At 38.2% G+C, this 23,524-nt stretch overlaps 1 protein-coding gene across 2 annotated transcripts in view; it reads left to right on the forward strand.

The window, feature by feature from the left end:
• The first annotated feature begins 590 nt into the window (after positions 1-590).
• CD44 (CD44 molecule (Indian blood group)) overlaps positions 591-23,524 on the forward strand; it is a 61,051-nt gene continuing 38,117 nt past the window's right edge. For both annotated transcript variants that reach the window (XM_032188648.1, XM_032188649.1), the window contains exon 1: positions 591-798. In XM_032188648.1, the coding sequence (XP_032044539.1) occupies positions 732-798 (67 nt within the window). In that variant the 5' untranslated portion in view covers positions 591-731. The remainder of the gene's footprint in view (positions 799-23,524) is intronic.

Consider the following 23,524-nt stretch of genomic DNA (forward strand, 5'->3'; position numbering starts at 1 on the left):
TACCACCACTGGCATTAGTTACCACATCTTTGGAGCAGCCTGCGCAGAGGAGCCAAGGGTGGAACGATCCACCTTGATTTACCTGCTGCACGAGGATATCCTCCGGGTACAAGCAGGAACATTTTGGAAAGGTTCGTTGTGGAGCAGGTATTTTTGCTTGCTGTAAATTTTACTGCAAAGTGAGAAAATGATGAGATGGGACAAAACAAGCAAAATGTTTTGGGGAAACATCCAGGCAGCTGTAGGTTCTTTGCTGGGGTTTTGAAGCTCTAGTGCTTTAGTATGTTTGCCTGGTTTGTATTAATGCTGTTTTAAAATGCAGGAGGGGGAGCTTGTAGCAAACAGTGCCTTCCTGCTACCTCATGAGAGATTATACACATTTTCCCGTAAGCATGATAAATATAACTTTTGGCTGTACTGGTGTGTAAGAATAGGAGGTTTAGTGCCTCTTTAAAACTCATGCGGCTGCTTAGTCAGTACTAGGCACCCCCCCCCTCCCCCCCCCCCGCTGCTCCCCCTTTCGCTGCCCAGTAAGTTTGTTGCAATATGGGTGTGACTTTTGATGGAGCTCCCCCTCCCTGTTATGTCATTACTCCAGTTCCTTTGAATCAGAATAAAAAGTGCAGCAAACTTCAGACTCATTGACTGCAGGCTTAACAAGCGCCGGGGCTTTTCTTCTTTCCGCAGCTCACAAGGATCTCTGTTTTTTACCAAACAATTCTGAGAAAACAATGGCCAGCTTCTACGTGTGGGCAACTTTTGGATTATGTTTGCTGAAGCTTTGTCTAACAGAGACACGTAAGTTTTGTATGAATGAAAACATTTACGATTGTTAATAAGTTTCTGCTTCAGACAACAACAGCTCTTCTGCTATATAGCTAAAAGCTTCCTTGCATCTATCTTTGTATAAAGTGTTACTATTTATGGGAGTTATCAGAGATGCTTTAGAACTGTAACTGCAGCTGTGCCGCTCTGTACAATCGCAGAAAGCTGTGTATTGCTTGTAAAGGGCAATTCCAGATCCATAAAAAGTGAGTTGTAGAGTGTTAAAGTTTAAACTAAGAACAGAGGTACACAAGGGAATTTAGAATAGCTCTGGTATAGCTCGGTTCGACAATGTGACTGCTGTTACATACTTAGGTCGCTCTCCTAGCTCTGTTTTAGAGTGGAGTGTGGGGGAACCCCCTCCCCAGCATATAGCTGTATTCTTGAGTTCAGAGGGGCTGAACTAACACCTAATGCAGACTGCATTTGGACACAGCTTTGCTGAACAGAAACAAAACTGCAGTGATCTGTGTGACTGATATTTGGAGAGCTTTTATGCCAGGCATGCCTGCTTCTAACTTAAGGTTTCTTTGGGGTTGACTGGTGAGACTTTGGAACAAAGGGGGGTTCAAGCGCATGCAAAATTTGTTGTTTATCAGTTAGCTTTCTGTAGCTTGGTTGTCTGCTTCAAATATTTGCATTTAAAAATGAAACATTCATGTAGGGAAAAAATAATAATTGTATGTCCAAAATGACAAAGTGTTCTGGAAATTTGACATGGTGCAGGCTCACCCGTGTCTGAGGGAAATGGCCATGCTTTTAACAGACTCTCATTGTGACAGCAACAGCCTTGAGGCATTTTGTGGTTAGGGGTAACAATTATCCTTCTACATTATTTTTCCACTCATCAGTTCCAGGAGTCTAACAAAGTACATTTTTCATTGCCATTGTCACCCAAGGGCTGTGTGTGTGTGTACGGTACATATATATCCCATTTGCCTGAGCAGCATTGGATACTTCTGTAAAGGTTGCAGCGCGGCTGGGCTGTGTATGGGTGTGTCAGAGTGAACAGTTCCCAGTGCATCTGGGGTAGCTGGAGAGCCCTCATTGCTTTCTTCCTAAAATTGCCTACCTATTGTACTGAAATATTCTTGTTAAAATCAGGTATATAGATAAAGTCCTTAGAGAAAGTATATGAAGGATATCCGACGTGTTTAAAACTTTGACTTACTCCAGGTCTGTATGCTGTAGGATTATAATGGTTTGGTTACCGCCTGCTCAACTGATTTCTCCTTTTATGAGCTGCCAGGAGTGTCCTAAAGAAGCAGGTTTTGTAGTGACTCTGGAAGTAATGTATTTTTGCAGTGAGACATAGAAGAAAACCCTACTACTTCAGCATAGTTACAAGAAGTATGTCAGACTTCACATATGCCCCACGGGGAAGTTTCTTTAATGGCTTAGCAAGGTATTAGATTATAGCTACAATATATTTTAGTTGGTATGCGGTACATTCCAGCATGACTTTGTAGTCGGTAATGACTTCAAAATGGCAGTTGATGGTGGTTTTATTTTATTTTATTTATTTATTATTTTTTTAAAATCAGTGACTTTCCTGTGTGCATCACAGAATACTGGCCACTGATGTTGGATCATAGTTGTTGGAAGACCAAATTCAGATCTGTTCCTGGATTCTGATTCAGTTAGTGCTGATTATGGCAAAAATAAAAACATCCAAGGGTTGCTGTTAATGTGATTGCTAAAGGAAAGATGAGATATAGAGAGCTGTTGAAAAACTGATTCATCCTGAGTTCTGTGTTGCTATGACCATAGTGTCATTGATATTTCAGCGAGGTGTACTCATGATATTGATGTGACTTTTGTTGTCTGTGTAGTCTGAGCCACATTTCAAACCCCAGGAGGATATGGAGGCTGACATCTTGGTTAATGACGATTCTGGAGAGATTTTCCCCTGTGGATATTATGTACTTGTAAAAATATTTCTCTCAAAGTTTTCCTAGATTAACACAAAGTGACTCATAGAATTTTGACCCCCAAACTGAAAGAAACTAGAATAGAAGTAGGAGTAAAGATGGAATGAAAAGAGGAAGAATGAGTCCACCAGTGGGAGGGAGAGGCTTATGTATCAGCACTGAAGAGGTGGCCAGAGTCTCAGGACAAGATAGGGCTCTGAGGAAGGGCTACTATAGCAAACAGTCAGTCACAAACAAAGGGACCTGCCTGCCTCTTAGCTTACGTATGTCATGTAAATTTGTAAATATAGTAGTTTGAAGAAACTCTCTATGCTAGGTTTGCTGGGTTTTTGTTTGTTTGTTTATTTGTTTGTTTTTTTTTTTTTTTTCACTTAGTCCTTACAGTGTGTGTCTTGGCTGTTCTCCCAAAGCTGCAAAGAAACTGCACTTTATTAAAGTTCTCTTGGACTTCCATCACTGCTTAATGGAAAGGTTATATATTTGTCCTTGAACAGCTTACACACACACACAGACACAAGCAACAAACCATAGCACAGGAATGTCTTGCAGTCTTTGGAGAAACGTTTGTTGCATCTTTAGTCACCGGTATTCACCACAATGCAGAACCTTTACCTTGAAAACAGGAAGTTGGAGAAAGGCTTAATGAGGGAAGATAGCATCACAGAAGTGAGGTAGAACTTCTAAAACTAAACGCTATTAAAGTCACTGGTAGCTCTAGCCAATATCAAATGAAATGTTCCCCCATACCCAGCGTGTCTTTCTTTCCAGAACTGTTCCCATGACTTTTATAGGCCAGGACTTGAAGACAGTACTAATACTGTTGTTATTTATCTAGCACCTAAACATGCATGAGGTTCTAGTGCAGCAAGAATGTGCCAGTAGGATGAGATGCCCTGAGATGCTGATAGACAAGTATAAACATCAGAGAAAATGAGTATGAGCTCATTAATGCAAAAACACTTTACACTGTGGAAAAGATGGGCTCTCAAGAACCTCATGAAGTGGTTAAAAAATTCTTTCATTAATGGACAACTGCAAAAACATTGCAAATGAAAGAACACATGGAAGAGAGCAGGAAAATATAGTAAAGAAAAATGAAGGTCTCAAAGCAATGTTTGGTTGTGTGACAAGGAGCAAAGTGGATTGCAGGAAACAACTAACATTGGTTATATACACAGCATGCAGTCTCAAAGAATTTTAAGTTAGAGAAGAAACATGAAAAGTATCCAAGCAAAAAAATAGCATAAATGTCAACGCAGATTTCAGTTAATTTGGGAACCAACTACTAGGAACAGGGGAAAAATAAGAAATGAGGAATAAAATAAGCCTGCAGCAGCAATCAAGTTAACGTGTAACAGGAGTGGAGTCTGTAGATATGTGAAAAGTTAGAAGAATAAAAGCTGCACTTTTGACATGGCAGAGGAAAAATAAGAGATGAAAACTGTGGGATATATGTTAATTAAACTGTAAAGGGCAAACAATTCAAGATGGCAATGTTCTTGCCAAAGAAGAGATGGTATTCATAGGGAGCGGCTAGCAGCAGTAGCTAAGTTTGAAAATAGGTTGCTAAGAGACATTGATTTTAAGGAGCAATTAGATAAAGGCAGATTAGATAAACAGCTTTAAAGGTTTTTGGTATTGGTGATCATGCTACTGGGTCAGAAGATGGAGTCTAAAACATCTGGTAACTGGGTTTTTTCTTTGATAAAAGGTTAATTTTAGTTCTGAATGTAGATGACTGGTAGTGGAATACATTGTAGAGAAGCAGGGGAAAAAATGATGTAGTGCTCCTTATATGAAGAGAGGAAAACTGTGCCCAAGAACTTAGACGTTTTGGGAAATTCCAGTGATGCTGTAACAAGGTTTCCCCACTTGCTTTCTGGTCTTCTTGCCCTGCGTTTCTGTTCTGACATTAACAGACAAGTGTTTGAAAATGCAGTTAGGACAGAAGGCGGCAATTCTCAATTTCATATAACACAGATTGCATTATTTACAAAAACATGTAAAAACGTTCCCTTTTAAAGATTTTTCTTTAAAAGGGAATCCTATGGAAGAGAGGTAGGGAGTGTTTTCTGCTGAACTGTTCCCTAAAATTGCTTGTCCCAGGACCAAGTCTAAATGTATGTGGTTACCTCACAGAGAGGATAATTGTGAAACAAACATGACCAACCGCAGTAGTTTTGCCTACTTTGAAAAGAATACAATGCTGTACTGGAACAATTCATGGTGTTTGAAATGCATGATATTATAGCATCAGCTGATAACCAAGAGCATGTTTTAATCACGTTTCGTTTTTTGGCACTGAATGGAATTCTTAGACTACAGAATCTCATTATTACAGTTAAAGGCAAGCAAAGTGAGAGAATAAAGACAGAGGTTGGGATTGTCACCAATACCTCTGTACTAAATATGCCATGGTTGATACCGAGTGAAACCACACCTACAACCTACTTATATTTTGCCTTTGCCCATAAGGCTTTTTATGGTATATCTGGTGGTTTAGACCATTCTCTGTGGGCTATTAACTGGAAGGGAGAAGCCAGTTTGGAGCAGCTGCTCACCATCTTCCAGATTGTGCCAGAAGTTCACCAGCGGTTACAATGCTGTTGTCTGTCACTCCCAGGGAGGTAATAATCATTTCAAAGCCAGGCTTACGGCCATCAGACGCTGTAATTATCAGTGACCATTATGGCTGCTGTTAATACTGGTGGCAGAGAAGATTGTTTCAGCCCTGAATGTTTATCAACTTCCTCCCTGTGAAATCACAGGCCTCTCTACGGCAGTATCAACAGTAATATCAGTAGCAGCTGGCGGTGATTTTCTTTTCTCGCTGTGGCTTCCAGGGCCCACCCCACCCAAGGCATGGTGGAGAAGCTCAGCGCATGGATGAGTTTGCAGGCAGCCATGTGAAACAGCAACCAGCAGAGGAGAGAGGGGTTTTCCTCGGAGAGCCCTGTCAGTCAGACTGAAATTTCAGCTAATTGCGATTTAAAGTTCAAGCCTCTGCAACTGTTTGCTGCCTAAAGAAATCTGCTGTCATTTTTGGAGTCTGTGCATACAATTAGGCATGTAATTGAACTCCCTTTTGTGTGCACTGGATCTGGGACTTTCCAGTTCCTCTACATGACAACACTGGCTGTGTTTTATAATACAGCAATCTTAATTCAGTACAATAACCTTCAACCCTCATATAGCAAAATAAGGAAGAAAAAAAAAAAAAAAGAAAAAAAAAAAAAAAAAGAAATTGAAGAATAATCTAGTTTTACAATTACTAGCAGGGAAACTCAAACAACCACACTGATTCAAAGTAAAAATAACAAAGAAGACCTGAACTTTACTTACATTTGCAGTTTGAGAAATATATTGATTTGCTTTTTTTCTTTCTTTCCTTTTGTTGATGACCGAACTAGATTAAGTAGCTGGAAACTCTAACTGACTTGACTGTGTTGTGTCTTTGCCCATCCCCTGCCTGCCCTGCCCCCCTCCCCACAAAAAAAAAAAAAAAAAAAAAAAAAAAAAAGAAAACCTCAGACATGCAGCAGCTGTGGTAAAACTTCCGTCTCTGTCTCTGCTAATGATCCGGTTCCAGCAGGAACGTGAGATGGTTGTAAAAGAGGGTGCCAGGGTACAGGCGGGCAGCTGGCAGGGCAGAGGGCATTAGACAGTGATCATCAGTTATACAGCTAATGTCTGTTTTAGTAAGTACCTGTTTTTGTAAATAAGAATCTGCCCTTGCTGAGCATATAATACTTAAAAATCTGCTGTGACATAGCTTTTGTTGATTACAGATGTCTCACCATGGCAGCGAGTTAGCAAGGCCCACAGTGAAACAGGTTCTCAGAAGTATATTTCCCTAGGGGGCTTTTTTATTGTTATTTTTGTTAATGCATAAGTGTCTGTAAAGCAGCAGGGTGTGGTGTGTGTGGGTAGATGTGATGAATGGCTTCTTGCAGCCTTCCCATGCAGAAGCGAGAGGTGAACTGGTGCTCAGCACGTGGTCCCTGGCCAGCCAGGACCCTGTGGGCAGATGTGAGCGAGCTCGGTCGGGCAGCAAGCAGGCTAGCAGCCAGCTGGGACTCTGAAAGTTGAGCACCAGCCCCAGGCTGGCAGCCACTCAGAGAATGCATCTTGCTGCCGGGGAGGCACATCAGCTTGGGACTGGTATCACACCCACCATCGCAGTGCGACTCAAGAGTTTTCAAAGGGCAGGCAGAGCCCGCCCGCCCACCCCAAATGGGCCAAGCAAGCTGGCAACTGCTCCTTCTACAGCATGCAAACCTAGTAGTTTAGAAGTGCCTTAGGACTTGTGGTGGTGGCAGCGATTAGTCGTTTACCTACCCTCTGCCATCTTGCCATCTTCCGCTGCTGGGGAGCGTGGAGGCGAGGTGGTGATGCAGTGTGGCTGTGCGAGTGGCAGCGAGGTCTCCTGGCTCCAACTGAGAGCTCTGGGGGAAGCTTCTGTGCAGGGAACACTAAACAGTTAACTTGGAAGCTTCAAGGAAAAGTAGTTTTTGCCAATTATAAAGAAACATGATTCATTAATGATGAAGAAACTGAGGGTGAGGCCTGAGCTCATTTCACGGTTTGCTTATACTTGCTTCCCTGTTCTTCCTCCTCCTGCTTGATTAGGCATCCTCCATTAATATCCTGTCCCTTTTCCATTGTTTTCTCAGGCGTGTAAGTGTAGAGAAAAAGCCCTTTTTTGCTAATGAGTCCCTAGATTTATAAATGTTGTTGTTTTTATTGTTCTCTGTTCCTGAATATTGCTTATGAGCAAATTTGACATATAGGAATATTTAAAACACAGAAATTAAATAACATGTATTCTGTTCAAGTCAAGTCTTCATTCAAGTTCTCATTCTCCAGTAGCAGTCCCACTAAAATCAGATTTTAATCAACTTTTTTGTCCATTGTTCTGATAGTTTTATCCTGTTTACTTGTGTGTATGCTGTTCATATACACATGAAAGACTGGCAGCTATTTTCACTGCAATAACATTTGGTTCCTGATGTAGTTTTCTTAAAAAAAATTAAAAAAGGTTGTATTCAGGATTGGTCTATTTCTGATACGGGATGTTTGAAGTAGTTTGGCAAATGAGAACTGATCTAAGTCTTTCATCCTACTGTCAAACTGAACACCTATTTTGGTTCCTGAACTTTAAAATTGATTTAATAATTAATTGAAGAATGATGCCTTAAATCCACTCACGTTTCATTCCTGGTTGAAGCAAAACTTCCTAGTAATAACTATCATTTATCTTCTTGAGCTTATGAGGTATTTGTACATAAGGGCTTGATACTCTGGGAAAGATGAGTGCAAAGAGACACAAAATGACCCAGCAAGAGGAGGAGCTAAGAACAGACCCACTGTCTTTAACTTGAGGCTGGGCAACCTGCCCATGATGCCATAAGGCCATTTAAACAGAAGGCTACAGGTCCAGAGAAGTTTAACTGTCACTGTGTGGCAACCAGCTGTCTCCAGTTGTTAGCCAGGTGTATCTTGTATATGTTCACATCTTCTTTTGAACTTTTTCTCTTTCTCCCACCTACTTTCCATTCCATACACATTAATCCATCTCCATCTCTTTGTAACATTTGGCTGAAGCAATCTGATAAATTTAGACTCCTGTCAGCCTGTGTCTGTGATAGCAGGTTAAATCCATTTAATCCAGTAAAACTTCTATTCAGCAGCTTAGTCATTCTTGAGCAAAATGAAACATGGAGACCAAGTTCTTCCAAGAGGCAGGCCTCAGAGAAGACTCAAACAAGCAGAAAATTTTCTTGTTCATGTTTTTACAATTTCTTTTTATTTCAGCCATCTCTGCTGGCAAGTCTGACTTGCTGTCATTGAGTTCAGCATGAGGCTAATAGGGCAGGAGCATCCACTGACTTCCGAAGAGTGGTAATAACAAATTATCACTCTTATTTTGCAATAGCAAGAGTCACTTTGCCTTCTTGGGAAGAGAAAAAGCACAACATTTTTCTAGCACAGAAAATAAAAATGTTTTGCTTGAAATATTGAGCTCTAAACTCTTAAACTTCTCTTTTCCAGAACATAACCAATTCATTTTATAGCCTATAGAGAACAGATACTTGGTGGGTTTAGTTCATAACTGAATGGCACAGCTAAGGTATAAACTGGCAGCCATCAAATTCACAGTTCTTGTATGTAAAGCAGTAACAGGCAGACAGTGTGAGCATGTGAGACACCTTCCCATGGTGACTGACTGGGGAGAAGTTTCTTTCCTGCTTTCGTGGCTTGCCACAGAAAGCCCTGAATCCATTTGCTCACTGCTGTGGTGTAAAATGTTGCAAAGCTTTTCTCAGACTGTGTATGATGACTTTTGTGTCTCCTAATATTTCCATTAGATCAGTCCCATTCATTCATTCCTTTTTTTTTTTTTTTCTTTTTTTCTTTTTTTTTTTCCTGGCTGCTTGCTGGATAGGAAATGATTGTGGCAGTTCTGCTTTATTTTCTCCTTCTCATTGGCCTGCCAAGTCTCACACATTATCTAGTAATGATGCAGTTGGTGTTCATCCTGAATAGAGCCAGCATTCACTGGCTTTTAAGACAGTGAAATAATCTTATGCCATCATGGAAGAGTAAGGTCAGCCCAGTCATTCACTTTTTTCAGAGAAAATACAGGCATAAGTGTTAGACAGCGTTTTCTGTCTGTGTGGGTTCTAGAGAAAAGCCCAGTCATCCAGTTCTCCAGAAGGTGGCATATCCTGAGACTTGGAGACTATTGAGATCAATGACGGCATGCAAATTTATTTCCTGTTAACCCTTTGCCGAGATTATATTTCTGTCTCAGCAGTTCATATAACAAGTAGTTTGTGTTTCTGGACTTTGAGATGCTTTTTTTCTTTAGATCTTTTACATTTCCTAGGGACACCTGTTCCTATATATGCCAATGGGGCCCAACACTATGGTAAACTAGAAAAGAGTACACAATACATGTATGTTACTCACAGACCAATGCAAGACTGGTAAAATGTTGGTAAATTGGTAAAATTCCTTAGGAACTTTTCTTTGCTGAGCAAAAGAGGAAAAGTCCAAAAACCTCTCTATTTGGTTAGGTTACCCTTCAAAATAAAAGAGATGCAATGTTATTTTCTTCAGCTGCTTCTTTGTTGTCACAATCCTATTTAGATATACAGCATAGCTACAGCATTGAAAGTCTTGGGCCCAGCAAAGGTTATATGCCTATAAGAGTATATATAACCTGTGAAAGTGTTTCCTGATAACATCTACTTAATGTTACAAAACTACATCCTCAAAGCTTCAGGGGAGCATTAATAACACAATGCAGTGTTCTCTTAACATATGCTACAGCAACTTAGACATTTGAACTGGACATCAAGATGCCTAAGAAGTACTCCTTCTGTTTGTCATTTGCTGGATTGTTTCTGGCTCTGTAAAAGAGGAACCTGAATTCTTCTTGAAAGAGAACTTGAATGCTTACGCTTTCTCAATGTATTACGTTAGAAACAGGTGGAGTCTCTGATGAAATTTAGTTCCATGTAGTCATCTTTTTCTTGCATTACATGCAGTTTACATACATGTTACAACATTTGGTCTAGAGGGGGTAGCTCTCTCATCTGATGCATTTTATCAGTACAATCAGTACAGGTGGAATCAGGCTCAATATGTTTAAATTACCAGATAACTTGAAATTTCAAGTTTGAGTATATTGTTATTCAACAGAATAAAGATAACCTTAGCTAGTGAGAAACAAGTGAACTGACAAATATAAAAGCTAGCTCCATTTTTTTTTTTATTTTTTTATTTTTTTTTTGGCTTTTGGAAGTCAGTGATTTTACCCCCACATTACAAGTAAGCAAACTGAGAGAAAGCAAGTAAGTTACCCAGCAATGTAACTGGAATTAAAACATTTTTTCCTAAGTCCCAATGTTGTGCTTCATCAACACAACTAGTGTTCTTTTGCTTGAATTTCAGAAAGCAACTATGATTTCATATACAAGGCTATTTCAGCTGAAGTAAGCATTTTTATTATTCATACAAAAAAAAAAAAAAAAAAAAAAAAAGGAAAAAAAAGTCCTCCTGCAAAAGTTCTTCTACTGATGCAAAAGTTTACAAGAGTACAGGGGACTGGAACATTTTCTGGAAAGCTGGCATCTTAAAAACAGGAAACTCCTCAGTTACTGACCGTTTAGTAATCTGAGCCTAGCTATGCAATCCTTACTGCAGTTGAACAACCCATGTAAGAAAATGCTCCTGCCTGTGTTACGTTATGAGCAAGAGCTAAGTGTTTTTCTAATTTATGAAGCATCCGACTTTATAACCCATTTTTTGCAGACCTGCAATGAGTTTATTAACAGTATCAGTCAGACACTTTACTGACTTTATTACTGGTACTCAGTGTTCAGGTCATATCACTTTATCAGCACACTTCACAATCATATTGCTATTGGCTCACAGGAAATTCAGGTGTGAGAAGTGCAAGACAACTTATTAACAACTTTTTTTTTTTTTTTTTCTTTTCACCAAGAAAACCCTACCACAATACAAATATAGCCACGGTTACAGCTATAGCAACATGTTCATGTCCTAATGTAAGGCTGTCTTTTGCTTTTCAGTTTACTGGATTGGCACCTTAAACTGATTGCTAAGCACCCAGTATCTCCCATCCTTTCAGAAAAAAAAAATAGTTTTAAGACTCGGCAGAATTAGCAGTATTTTAGGAAATGGTATAGTAAGGTGTGCCTAAGAGACTTTCGCACTATTCAAGAAAGACAAATGGGATCTGTGCACAATGACTGGTAGCATATCATCTGTAAAAGTGTTTCCACTCTACATCAGCTACTTCTATTATTCCTGAGAGATCTCTGCTTTGTGTAAAGAACTTCCCTCTTTTATTTTTTGCTAGTACATGATGACATCTCCTCACTTCTCTTTTCAGAGTTCTTACTGGCTTCCTTTCCTTTTTATCTCAGTCTAAGCTTCCTGGTCTCAATGATCTGGTAATAATGGGTCACACAAGAACAGCTGTTTGCTTTGTCTAATATGTATGGTTTCTTTTGCTTCAAGAATGTAAGCAGTTTCATTGGAAAAAAATAAAATAATAATAATAATAAAAAAATCATGCTACCTATCTAGGGTTTTCTATTTATAAAGATGGCTTATGCCCAATTTGCTGTTTGAATTGACTCTTGCTCAGAGTGAATGCTTTCTACTGTCAAGAAACTTATAGCACATAAATTGAGGTATGTCACTTTATCATTTGCAGTTCAAAGATTGATTTCATTTTGCATCTTTTCTTAAAATACAGCTATATTTCATTAAAACAGAAGATTATTAGAACCCATTAACATCACAGCAAAGTCACTGGCTTCACAATCATTCCAGCACTTCTGGAAGACAATAGTGCTTCACTGCTTGAGGATTATTGCATGCAAACAGTAGTGCATTGCTCTCACATACCTAAATGTGTTTAGGATTTAATGTAATATTTGAATTCACATAAGACTGAGGCCACACTGCTAATACTTCTTTCCAATTCTTCCCTTATGCGTGCAAATCCTTACTGCTTCCTATGAATTTTTAAGTTAAAATATCTGGGGAAAATAAAAAAGTATGAAAGATATATGAGACCTAAGGCATATAGTTATTCTTTCCATATTGGCAATAGCCACAACATTATGTACATACTAATGTTAATTGGAAACATTAGAAATTAAACATAACTTTTTCCTTAACCAATTATAAAAAGATTCCAAACTAGGACTGTGCAAAGAACTGTAAGAAATTTAACTGAACATGGGATACAAAGAACCTGCATGCATCTTAAGAAAATTTCTTGCGCTTTGGTATTTTCAGTGTAAGTCAAGATTTCAAGATTGTTGAAACTAGCATACAGATGGGTAGAGCTATACGGAGTGCAGAAAATGGCAACATTTTGCCACCAAAAATTCCGGTAGAGGCTTCCTGCTAGCCTAGGCATTCTGGCTACAGGCTGTGTGATCACTGCCCTCCTAGTGTTGGAAGTGGAGGGAGCAATGGGTGTGACAGAGTTCTTTTCTGTGCGAGGAGGCTACACTGATTTAAGTACATTTAACTTTCCCACCGACTTGCATAGACTCCAGAAAAGATTTGATTAAGCTGATGGTTTTAATCATTGCATGTACTTATATAAAGTGATCGTTTCCAAAACTGACTTCTTGTTTGAATCATACTTAATGCAGATCCCAAACCAAGTCTTTCTGACAAGGAAAATCTTGGGCTTTTTCACTTGGTCTGTCCTAATGATTCCAGAGGTAAATTTCACAGTCTTCAGGAATTGCAAAGGAAATGTGCATTTCATTAACTTTTTTTCAATAATGTGTAGTATGCTTTCCAGTGCTCCTAAAAGTAACATTGTTGCCATCCCTCTATTGAAAAAAAACCGCATAGTTTGGTGTTTATGTTTTCATGGAGAGGGACACACTAGGATCAAACAACTGTACATCTCTGAAACTGCAGTAGCTTGTACACATAGCTGGATATTCTTCTTTCATCTTTCATGATAGCCTTTGAATTAAGCTCTGCTAAATCTTCAGGTTTCTTCCATGATCTGTTCCATAGAGAACTCTTTCTTCCAAGTTTCTTTCTTTCCTTTTTCATATCCAGCATTTCTGATCTCTTCAAAACATAGCATTTGTAAGATCTTGTGCATACAACAAACAGAGAACAACACTGTTAACAGAACTTACCCAAAATCCCACTGTGGAAGAAAGCAGGGTTTCAATCTAACATCACAAAGGGAGACAGCTTCTTTTTGCCAACCATTGATTCAGATAAGTAGCTTTCTTCAGTTTTTGTTCATGATTTAATTATAATTCAGCAGTTAATTGGGTTATAAATAGCTGGTCACAAACTCATCCAGTAATTTGTTAGGACAATGACTGTTCCAATGAACACAAGTATCAGTGCTTATGACTCTTGCATATTCTCCAGACCTTGGAAATGCAGATGATACCATATCTTATTTGGCTTTTTTTTTTTTTTTTTTTTTTTTTTTTTTTTTAATGGCAAGTATTCAGAAGTATGGGTTTCTAACTGCAAAGCTATGTACTAAAATGACTCCTTTTTTTTTTTTCTTTTTCTTTTTAATTGGAGAAATCTGAATCTAGTATGAGTCATTAAAACATCCGCTACGTTGGAAGTTTCAGTTCTCCAGTTTCAGTCTCCAGTGAGATCTTGGTCAAGTTCAGTGGACTGCTGTCCAATATTTTAACCAATATGCAATTAAGATCTAAACTGTTTAAAGTGCTACTTTGCATTATTCTGTAAGGCACTTCTTTGCAAATTTGTACAAGAAACTTGTGTAAAAAAGTTATTTTATCTCTCTCTTTTTTTTTTTTCATAATTTTCCCTGAAATTTAAGTGGGGATGTGAAAGAAACTGTGTATGAAGTCATCTGCATTGTGAGGAATGTACCGATAAGTACTCCTCTTTGGGCAGTTTTCTCTCCTGCTTGGGTCATTTGTCCTCCGACATCTTACCTTGTGAGGCATATTCTAAGCATCTCTATTTTTTTTAGTGTGCAAAGATGACTAACATTATTTTTTTGTTAACTGGCTGGCTTTCAGAGCTTTCAAAAAGATTCTTGAGGTTCCTTTCACTGTTGTTTCCTTGTGAAGTGGCCTTGTTAAAGTCAATAGATGTTTTACTTCTTATTCAAAGCCTTTTTTTTCCTCTTTTCAGTTTTGATCATTGCTTGCTTTTCTGTAATGAACTTACTGTAAGACTGAACATAAAACATTGAGAATATTCAATAGAAATTTTGTTTACTTAAGCTTTTTTTTTTTTTTTTTTAAGTTTATAAATTGTTTACCAGGAAATTGAAGTTTTTCAATGTCACATGAATAATAGTTTCAAATCACACCTGGTATTATTATTGAGTAACATGCTGCCAAATGACAAAATCTGTCATTTATTGGACTTGCTGATCTGTTGTCTGATTTTGTATGAATTTCTTGTCTAAATAACCACAAATGTTAAATCAGGCATCCTGTGACTTCTCAAAGCTTAGATAGAAGCTGACTGCAAAACTTGCAAGCACGCAATAAAACAACAATGTAATAGTTCTTTGCTCTTACAGTGTTCTTTATCAGTCAATCTTAAATTGCTTTATTAAGGAGGTTAGTTTCAAACTGAGGTAAAGAGAGATGAATTGGCTTACGTGTCTTATATCTGCAGGTAGATGACAGTGCAGGGAATAGATATAAGACACTTTGAGCTTCAGGTTGGGGATCTGTCTTCTGAGCAACACTGCATCTCACCTGTTTTTATCCCAAATGACTAAACAATTTGCTTTCAGTCAAACAATAAAGATCAGACTCCAACTATTATTCACCAGCTCTAGTTTCATACACATTTCTTCACCTGGATTGCATGGAATCAGTCCCAACTGATTTGCTTCACAGTCCTTGTTACTCAGCCTTTGGGGTTAGACTACTCATTGTACAGCCTGAAGCATTCCTAGTATCGACAATGATGATTATGTTTTCATCATCTCAAGGGGGGCATATCTGATAACTGTCTAATTCCAGGACTATGATTTCACTGCCTGCAATTTTTCCATTGAGGTGCTGCACAGCTGTACTATGTTCCAGTGGAGTTTGAACACTTTCAGACCACTGTTGGGTAAAACTATTACAAAAAGAATAATATTAATGTCAGCAGCAAGGAAGTTTATCGTAAGTGATGACACTGGATAGGCTCACTCAGGATGTTTACCAGAGCAACAGTTGCCAAGCAGATGAAGCATGTTTGGAAGATGCATTAGCAGACTTTTCCTTCCTGCAGCAGATGCAGAAGAATGAAACATATTTCTTGTACTTACTTGCATTTTGAGTGACTCTATGAATACTTGATTTATTAATAGTGCCACTCCCCCTCCATTTTTATAAAGATAAATTAGTAGCCAGGAAAAGTATCAGATTAATGTACAGATGATCTCTGCCTATCAGTAAACAAATACAGAAACAATGATTTTATGCCTGGTAGGTACATTCATAAAGGCGAACAACTTAGAGGGAAGCCAAGAGATTGAGCTCTGTTCCACATCTCATTTCCAGTGTGTACTTACTGAAGTAACACTGAAATATATAGAACACTTTTTATCATCTGGTAGAGAAGGGAGATCCTCCTACTGCCATTCATCCCACTTCAGCTACTGCTACTGTCAATTTCCCTGCCACATCTCTCCTTATTATTTTTCATTTCATTTCAGAGATCCACCTAAGCCCATTTGGCTCACAGGGTTAGCATGGTTATGTTTTTTATTTTTTTTATTTTTTATTTTTTTTTACATAGTTAACAATATACAGGGATGTGAGGAAGCTACCATCTTATTTGCCCTTTCAGCCAAAATTACTAGGTGCCCAAATATAACTGCATAGTAGAAACAGTTTTGGCACAACTTCAAAGAAAGGTCTGATTTTATACCTCTGCATCTATGGAGAGACATCTTCACTTTCTTGTCACCACACCCAGCTATTAAGAGCATGTTGTCTCTATTTTCAGCAGGCAGCCCTTGCAGCATGCAGGTAAATTCCTTTTAAAGTGTTTTCCTGGACTTTGTTGCCTTTAAAAAGCCAGCTGTGCAGAGAATTTTTTTTTAATATCAGCAATCTGTTAAAGATGCAGCTGTGATTTTTTTCTCTCCAATGATCTTTTCGAGGTTCAGAACTTTTTCATATACCAAACTGAAATGAAAATAAGAAAAAAAAAAAAAAAAAAAAAAACCTACAGGGAATTTTTGGATGGCGTTCCTTAAATCATCTACTTGTATTGAAAACAGTAAACATTTAAATTATTTTTTCTGAAATTGCTTTAATTTTGTTTTAGTTTGTGCAAACTAATTAATAAGTTCAAAATGAGAGACAGTTTCAAACTGAAAAACAAATCTTTTGTTGTTGTTGTTGTTGTTAAATGTCCACAAAGGATACTTAGAAAACACAAGGTATGGTTTATTCATACTGAATCTAAAAAAGGAATTTCCTATAAATCATTTTAGGTTTCACAACTTGGCAATACCCCAAGGAAAGTATTTCATCTGACAACTCCCAAGAATCTGTAAATTACTTTCACCTTATGCCAGCCATTATTTGGAGAAGCTTTGCTTATTAGGTGGCTTATTTCCAAGTTTGTTTCTCTGCTTTCTGTAGAGAATGGTGGCTAGCAGAGCAAGCGTATCACAGCTGGGAGAAATGAAAAACATTACCCAGCCATGCTACATGACATGCATGTTGCCTGACCATTTGCACTTTTTTTTTGAGATGGTAAAGTGCTGCAACCTCACAAACACGTTCACTTTACTCACATGGATCCTGCAGAATTTGACTTCTAAATTTTGATCAGTGTGTAGTCGTGCCAGTTCAGAGTCATATTTTCCCAGTACAGCTTTCCTTTCCCCATCAAGCCCTGAGGGACTCAGGTATAGGTGTGTTTTAATGATGTCGACACGTGTATATTAGTGACTGGGGCTGGGACTAATGAATCATTTTACATAACCTACCAAACAGCTATCCAGTGGTTTTCAGCAGTACTGACCTGGGCTTTAGTCCAATTTTTGACAAAAAGGTGGAAGCCTCTGTATGCTATTAGAGTTGACTGGGCTGTGAATTGCTTTAGCGAATGGTTTTGCTAACAGACTCTAAGGAGATGGTGGAATACTCAGCAAATAACCATTCCATCCAGGCCAGTTTGTATCTTAGTGTGTTAGGTAATCCTGAACACTATTTTTGTACATTCAAGTTCTCACAGTGGCCCAAATGGCAGTAGTTGTGCTATCTTAGTATTTCTGCAGATAAACCGTCTTTGCTTCTGAAATGTTTCAAAATTACTGCAACATTAGTTTTTGCATACAGTATTCTGATTTAGCCATGAAGTAGTTTTCCTGAGAAACGTTTTAAAAAAGCAAACTTCAGCTGGAGATAAATCTGAACTGAAAACTGAGATCTGAATTGACCAAACCTCCACAAATGTTAGGACTCATATCGTCCAATTTGTAGATTTATTTGGAGAGGAACAGAAATTACCAGGAGCCCTTTTTAAAAGTATTTTAATCTGTTTCTGAAATGCCACTTTCCTCTAATTCATTACCAGCATTAAAACAGGTGTTAATATTAAAAATGTAATTCTCAGCGCTAAGCTAGTTTTTTGTTCCTTTTTAGAAGTAAGTGTCAGTACAAGATTAAACAATCCATAAGGAAGCATTGACCCATCTATATCTTTCTGGAGTTTGAAATCTGTTTAATAAATTTAGAACAAAGCTCTTACAACAAACTAAGAGTAAAACCTATATAAGCAAACAGAGAAAGAAGCTATCTGCACCTTCAAAACCCTTGTTCTGTCCTGTTTTCAGCCTCAGTTTCTCACATCCTGGTGGCCTATCAATCATCTTGAACCACAAACTAAAAAGGAAAATCCCCATAAGAACAGTGCATTAACATTTCCTGGTTGCCATGCACAAATAAAATACACACTGTGGTTTTACCAAGAAATCTGTTAACAACCTTTTTTTTTTTTTTTTTTTTTAAACATAAGACAGCATCCACCTTGAGAATTAAACCATTAAACCACTAGCTATTCTTCTGAAAGCAATGTAAAGCAGAGAGCAGTGCAAGAACCATCCACACATCAGATCAAAAATCTTTATGGAAAAGTGACTCCAATGGGAAGAGTTGACATGAGTCAGCATTACTCATTGTGAGTAAAGGTTACAGAACCAGGGTGGAATTGGAAGCTGCACCTGGCTTCTTACTGTGACAGCTTCTAACAAGTCTTTGGTGTTAATAAACATGTGTAACTCATGATTTCATGAAGGGACAATGCTCTTCAGTCTTAGCCAGTTCTGTCACATCAGTGGGCCTTAGCTATCAAACTGTGGAACTGGGTCTAGTGATTGTAGCTAAAAGCATTATCTGAGCCTGGTTTAGATAAAGGAATGTCAATAGAATTGAAAAGTTTACTGAAGAAGAACTTGCAGTTGCTTTCTGATTATCTATGAATGACCAAAAAAAAAAAAAAAAAAAAAAAAAAAAAAAAAAAAGGAAAGAAAGGCAAAAGAAGAGCTGGAGAGAAAGGCAGAGCGTCAGAAATCCCAGGAAAGTCAGGGAGAAATTACCTGTATGATAAAGTTTTCCATGCTTATAAAATTGAGTGCAGGCTTAGGGGCATTCCACAGTTTGGGGTTGAGTCAGCCAAGTCTCATGGTCTGGATAAGATTAATGATCATGACAATTCAGGCATGTTTAGTCTTTTTTCCTTTTTTAAGAGCTATTATTAAACAATATTGTCTTTCAGCTGCAGCAAATCATGAGGATGTCAGGGACAGATCATGGCCTGTCTGCTCTCCAAGCCTGCCAGCTATAAGAGGGGGCAGGAGGGAAGCTCTGGGTACTGGTTGTGATAATGCTGTGAGTCCACTCTGAATCAGCTCCTTTGAAACTTCAGACAGGGTGAAGGGATCTGTAGCAGCCTGGTACACACAATGTGTTTTGCATTAGATGTTGAAACAGAAAAAATAGAAAGAAAAACATTTTTTTTTTCCATAGCTGCATTAAGGCCAAATAGGTAGCAGTAGCATAAAAGTAATGGATTTGAACGTTTTCAATCTATATGGAAAAGTGGGACATGTTTTGATTTGCATTTGGTAATCATGTTTCTTCCCAAACTCAAAATTAGACCATAAGCCTCAGCAGGGGAGAAAGAATTTAAGGTGTTAATTTAATTTAGGCCCTGTGTTTTATTTTTAATAAATTTTGTATCAATGTAACGAGAAATATTTTCTAAGGGTCCAAGCTGACTGGAAATTAAAATACAGGAGGATCATGTCAGAACTCTGGAGTATGGTTTTTGGGTTCCCAGTATAGCTCTGGTCAGTGTTCTCTGCATCTGTATTTTGCCATTTGTAAAATGTGGTCATTACTGCCTTCATAGAGGAAATGCTGGATTTATGCAATTTGTTGAGACTATGAAACATTATGTGAGTTTTAGGTACTACTGTAGTCCTTTTCTCACACTGACTGTTTCACAAACAGAAGTGCCTATACTGCAAAAGTGTTATAAACACTTGTAATAGCAGGTTTGGAGATGTAGTCAAAATACAAACAATCAAAGCGCTCTCTCCACACTACTTTAGGGCAAAGTGCCAGTTAATTGGATGGCCTCGAAACCAGTTTTGCAAATCGGATTGCCACGTCTCCCCGGTGTTTCCGGGCCAGCCACGTGACCTCATGTGCTGCATGTGTATGGCTTCCTGGGAGCTTGGTCCTTCTGCATGTTTGTGCAGTGCAGATGGTCAGCGCACGTGCAATGCATCTGGTGCTTCCCAGAAGTGTCCCAGTGTACAGGATGTACACTGTTGAGCTAGGCTCAGCATTTCCATGGAAAACATACATGTGCATAGCTGTAGCCTCCAAGTAGTTCCATTAACTTATTTTTGTAAGTAATCCTATTTATTCTTAGCAGTTGAAGTTTAAGGAATCAGCTGCCTAAAAAATGGGATTCCCACCATGACTGGATCTCTGGGTGGTAACAGGACATATATTCTAATGTTTTAAAGTCCTAAATAGGCTGAGGTTTGATGACAGCTGAATCTAATTCCCTTTAAACAAAAGTGAATTTCACTTCATATTTCAGTGAAACTGGGATGAGTTGCAAGACTCAAATGCAACCCAAAGCAAGCATATGTGGTAATCTGCTTTCATAGTGAAAGTTCTTCAGAAACGAGCCCAACGTTATTGGAAGAAAGATTGATGTTCCAAAAAAAACTTGTTCCCAAATCACTGAACTTGTTACTTTTAATTAATTTAATAAGTCTTTGTGATGTGACCCCTGAATGTAACATTGTCTTAGGCTTCACAGAGTATGCTTATTTATTAGGAAACATAGGCCTGCCTTGTTCTACAGGGGCAAGAGCAACATGAAGGGAAAAGTAAAGAGAAGACCTTTCCTTGCCTGGGTCATTTATGCTGAATACAGCTGCTGAGTGGACAGCTTCCAAAATAATGTAAGGCTTTGAATCACGAACATTCAGAGCCAAAGTAGAAGTCACTCGTGGCAGCTGTGAGAGCAGCTCCATTGCATAGCAGTTACGGGCCACATACTCCTTCACGTAGTTAGTTCTTATGTTGTTGTAAGAAGATGTCTGTTGGGATCTACAATGGGAATGTTTGTTGACATTCTGTCTGTTGATCTACAATGTGAACGTCTGTTTGTGACTTACAGGTATACATATTGATGGCTTTAGAGCATGTTGTGTGTGTCCGAGTCCAGTAATTGCAGAAACATTGTCACTCCTTCTTAATTTATCTGTGGGAACTTGCTGATGCTATCACTCTATGTTAATCCACTGACTTCTCTTCTGACTGTGAAATTCAGACTTGTTGCAAGATATGAAGTTCTCTGGAGGAAAAAATACATATTTGTTAGCCTCCTCTGCCTTCTGTACTGGCCGCTCATTGTTGCCTTCAAAGCCTTCTATGACAAGGCTGTCATCAGTGAAATTTTAATAAAACTACTTTTATATGTAGAGAAGACTCCAAGGAGACCTTATACTGGTCTTCCAGTACCTAAAGTGGGTCTACAAGAAAGCTGGAGAGGGTCTCTTTATCGGGGTGTGTAGTGATAGGATAAGGAATATTGATTTTAAGAGGATAGATTTAGCTTAGATATAATGAATAAATTAATTACTGAGAGTGTGGTGAGGCACTGGCACAGGTTGTCCAGAGAAGCTGTGGATTCCCCATCCTTGGAGGTGCTCAAGGCCAGGTTGGATGGGACTTTGAGCAACCAGGTCTAATGGAAGGTGTCTCTGCCCATGGCAGGGCGGGGTGGAACTAGATGATCTTTAAGGTTCCTTGCAACCCAAACCATTCTATGATTTTATGGTTCTATTTCTCCCTGGAAGAAAACAGCTGTGTCAAAATGAAGACATTTTGAGAAAATATGTTAGTCTTGCATAAATTGTATAAAATTAAAAATTGTGTCCTCTTGGTATTTTGGGATAACATGATTAAAAAAAAAAAAAACAAAAACAAACAAACAAAAAACTATTAAGAACTGTAATCAACAAGATGTTAAGCAGCTATGCAATGTATATCAATTTTGTTCACATGAAATTCTTTTGTCAGCTTAAATAATTGCATGGGAATGAAGTAGGACTGACTAGTATTGTTGACACTGAAATGTGGAAATACATTTTTGTGGAAATACCGTCCAACTAATGATAAGGATTAATTCTATTGTAACAGTAAAGGCCCTTAAGATTTGATGCACAGCTTTTGAGTTCCTTTGGATGAGTAGTCAGCAATACTATTGGACTCCTACTTATCTTGTGAATAATGGTCTTCTCTTCTGATATGCTGTACAGTCTGGATCTAATCTGCTGTTTCATCTCCTTGATTGCTTCCTGTTACCTGTGGAAAGGAACATTCCTTGCAGTTTACAACTGTGGTGAATATACAGGAGCACTGAGTAGATACACCGTAGATAGAATAACCTCAGTTTGCCAGTGAACAAAAGCAATTGAAGGAAGAGTGCACACCTTGATTATTATCATTGGCTTTCACATCTTTTCTATAGAAGAAAATAGACCATCAAGCAAAAATGATGTTAGGAAAGTTGCTTGTTATTCACATAGAATGTGTCAATGCAAATTTGCATGAATTGCATTTTGGGTGTTTTAGGAAAGTAGTTATTATATGGCATCTTTTATTTGAAATAGAAGAGACAGACACCTCCTTTAAATATTTGAAGACTGGTCTATTTCCCCTTTCTTGCACGTGGAGTTCCCATTAAGATTAAGATAAAAATGAGTCATGCTCCTCTCTTCACTACAAATAATAGGCTGCTCCTATCAAGCATGCTTTGCAGTTGTTCTAGTCAGGAGTTGCTACCACGCTTTTCTCTTGAGGGAAAGGTGGGGCAGGAGTAAAGTTAATTCACATTGCTTTGAAGCATCCTGTTCTTTCCCCAGTTTCTATCCCACATTATTATTATTAACTCTTTCTTAGCTGTTCCTTTTTTTTTTTTATAAAAAAAAGACAATAAACAGATGTTTATATCGTCTCTCATTTTACTCAGGCAGACTTTGCTCAGATTATACAGTCATTCCCACTTTACTTGTTGCACTGTGTAGGCGGCATCTTTCCAACATAGAGATGAACGGATTGCGATCACCTCATAGCCTCTAGACCTTATGCCTTTCATTCAGTGCCTGTAGTGAATTGAATGAAATGCTCCCCTCCCACATGCTTTGCATGTACAGCAGCTTGCTCAGGGTCCCAGGGTGAAGGCCAGGAAACAAATTGTAAAATGTAACTATGGCACCTACATTTTATTTTATTTTATTTTATTTTATTTTATTTTATTTTATTTTATTTTATTTTATTTTATTTTATTTTATTTTATTTTATTTTATTTTATTTTATTTTATCCATTATATTTATCCTCATAATGTTCAGCATTATACACTTGCTTCCATGTGCAAACTTGTAAAGTATTATTTAATTAAAATCCATCCAAGACATCTTTTATTATTAAAGATGCTGCGGTACATATTGAAATTGTGACAGGTTGATAGTAATATGTTTGTATATGTATGATAGTAATATGTTTGCATGCAAGAGTGAGTTCCAAGTGCATCAAAAGAAAGCCTTTCAAAATGGAGGGAAATACTGTCAAAACTGAAGATCAGGGAGCAAATAGTTCATCCAGATGATGAGTACTCAAAGGTTCTCTATATGCTGACTGAA

The sequence above is a fragment of the Aythya fuligula genome, chromosome 5 (genome assembly GCF_009819795.1).
Source record: "Aythya fuligula isolate bAytFul2 chromosome 5, bAytFul2.pri, whole genome shotgun sequence".
NCBI lineage: Eukaryota > Metazoa > Chordata > Aves > Anseriformes > Anatidae > Aythya > Aythya fuligula.